Consider the following 2500-nt stretch of genomic DNA (forward strand, 5'->3'; position numbering starts at 1 on the left):
TGAGGATATTGATTTTAGCTGATACATTACTTAAAATGTTACGGAGTGTCCCTTTAAAGAACACAAACAAACAAGTAGAGACACAAAACACACAAAAAACACATAAAATAAAATAAAAAACTAACATATCTTGCATTTCTTGCAGGCTAAGGATGCCGGGGGCTCGATGACCATCCATACGTTCGGGGCGTACTTTGGTCTGATGGTGACGCGCGTCCTCTACAGACCAAACCTGGACAAGAGCAAACACAAGAACTGCTCCGTCTACCACTCAGACCTCTTCGCTATGATCGGTAAGTATATCCCTGCGTTCCAAATCACATACTATTTATTTATACTACACTACATACTAAAGTACTCTTTCTTTTTACTACACTACATACTAAAGTACAGAAGAGTTTTAGGGCCACAGGAGAGAAATAAAATCAGATAAGGAAGAGAGTTTTGTGGAGCTGACAGGCTTAATCAACTTTGTGTCAACTCATTTGGAAATGGATTGAATGTGGGAAGTTACGCACTATAGTTTTAACCAGTACTTGCATTACTACATGTGGAAAGTTACGCGCTACAGCTTTAAAGTAATCCCTCCCTGTTGTGATTCTCCCTTCAGGCACCATCTACCTGTGGAAAGTTACACACTATAGTTTTAACCAGTACCGGTATTTGTATTACTACCTGTGGAAACTTACACAATATAGCTTTTAAGTAATAACCACCTGTTGTGTTTCCCAGGCACCATCTACCCGTGGAAAGTTACACACTATAGCTTTAATTTAAACCTGCAGTGTGTAGAATTTTGGGTTTTATTTCCTAGCAGATTTTGTAGAAAGTAATTATAATATCCATAAGTACGTTTAGTTTAGTGCATAATAGCTGAACATTTTTTTTTAACTATTATTTTTTCCCTTAGAAAGGGTCTCATATATGTCCATATTTCTGCATATTTTGGACCAAGGCCTAGTGCCGCCATCTTGAAAGTGTCATAGTTGGAATGTCATCAGGTGCATTGTTTGAAATTTAGAATTGTTCTTGTCCTTGAAGGCCACTGTAGCTTCTGTTATTATTCTAAAGGGTTGGGGTTACCCAGGGAGCGTTGCATTCTTGAACTTTGTAGAACTTTCTTGATGATGTCATATTACACACTGCACCTTTAATACCCGCCTGTTATGTTTCTCCCTCCAGGCACCATCTACCCTTTTAAAAGTTACGCACTACAGCTTTAAGTTAATATCTAACATGTGTTTCTCCCAGGCACCATCTACCTGTGGATGTTCTGGCCGAGCTTTAACTCGGCGGTGACGGCTCACGGGGACGACCAGCACCGCACGGCCATGAACACGTACTACAGTCTGGCCGCCTGCACGCTCGCCACCTACGGCATGTCCGCCCTGACCGCACACGACGGAAAGCTGGACATGGTGGGTAGTACACACTCGTTTGTTTCTATGCAATTTAAAGGAATTGCTTGAGGGTTTTTAAATCGAAAAAAAAAATAAGAAAAAAATTGTCTGTGAATTGTGTTGTCAAATCGGGGAAAATTGAGGCCAAAACACTGATAGTCTTTGTAGAAAGTTTTGAGTCAACTGATTATCTTAACATTTAAATCAAGAAAAAGTGCATGTATTTGCCCCAGAAAGTGTTTCACCACCAATACTGTACACATTAAATGTTTGAGAAACTTACATTTTCACTAGAACTAAAATGGTTTAAGTTAAGAAGGAAAACTGTCAATTATTTATAGTGTTCAAGTTTTGAGTTTTATGTCTGCTCTGACCGCACATGACGGAAAGCTATGTATGGTGGGTAGTACACACGATGGAAAGCTAGATATGGTGGGTAGTACACAGGATGGAAAGCTAGATATGGTGGGTAGTACACACGATGGAAAGCTAGATATGGTGGGTAGTACACAGGATGGAAAGCTAGATATGGTGGGTAGTACACAGGGGTATTATTACAAAACTGGAAAGAATTGTGGTTCAAGAAAAAAAATTATATATTTACCCAGGTAATGTTGTATTGTCAACACAGGAAAAACCACATTCTTCACTAGATTTTTTTTTAAGATATTTTTTTGTAATTCTTTATGCTTTATTGATAGTGTAGAGACAGAGTTGAAATGGGGCAGAGAGGGGAGTGACATGCAGAGAACGACCGCGGGCTGGAATCAAACCCGGGTCTGCTGCTGGCTGAGGCCCATGGGGGGGGACACCCTACCAACTGAGCTAAGGGCGCCCCCAGATTTTTTAGTTTTGAGGCTAAATCTAACTGATGGATCTGCCAACCAATTGCACAACGTTTGGTCGTGATGTATGTCATGCCCCGGCTTCTGACTACAAAAACAAAATGAAAATGTAATTGAAGTACGTATAGGCGGACGGTGGCAGGCTAGTATCTCGACATAATCTGAGCTAAAACAACGCATGACTGAGTGTCTTAAAAGATAAAAGTTGATGAATGGGTCAAATACACAGTCCCCTATCTCCCCCTCCCCCTAAAA

The 2500-nt window shown here is 40.4% G+C and overlaps 1 protein-coding gene across 1 annotated transcript in view; it reads left to right on the forward strand.

Moving 5' to 3' along the window:
* Positions 1-2500, forward strand: part of LOC307270338 (ammonium transporter Rh type B-like) — a gene marked incomplete at both ends in the record, with an annotated part of 75448 nt that overhangs the window by 65252 nt on the left and 7696 nt on the right. Inside the window, 2 exons of the mRNA XM_080054226.1 lie at positions 146-293; positions 1252-1418. Coding sequence (XP_079910352.1) covers positions 146-293; positions 1252-1418 — 315 coding nt within the window. The remainder of the gene's footprint in view (positions 1-145; positions 294-1251; positions 1419-2500) is intronic.

This window comes from Ammodytes marinus (assembly GCF_949987685.1).
Source record: "Ammodytes marinus genome assembly, contig: scaffold_94, whole genome shotgun sequence".
NCBI lineage: Eukaryota > Metazoa > Chordata > Actinopteri > Uranoscopiformes > Ammodytidae > Ammodytes > Ammodytes marinus.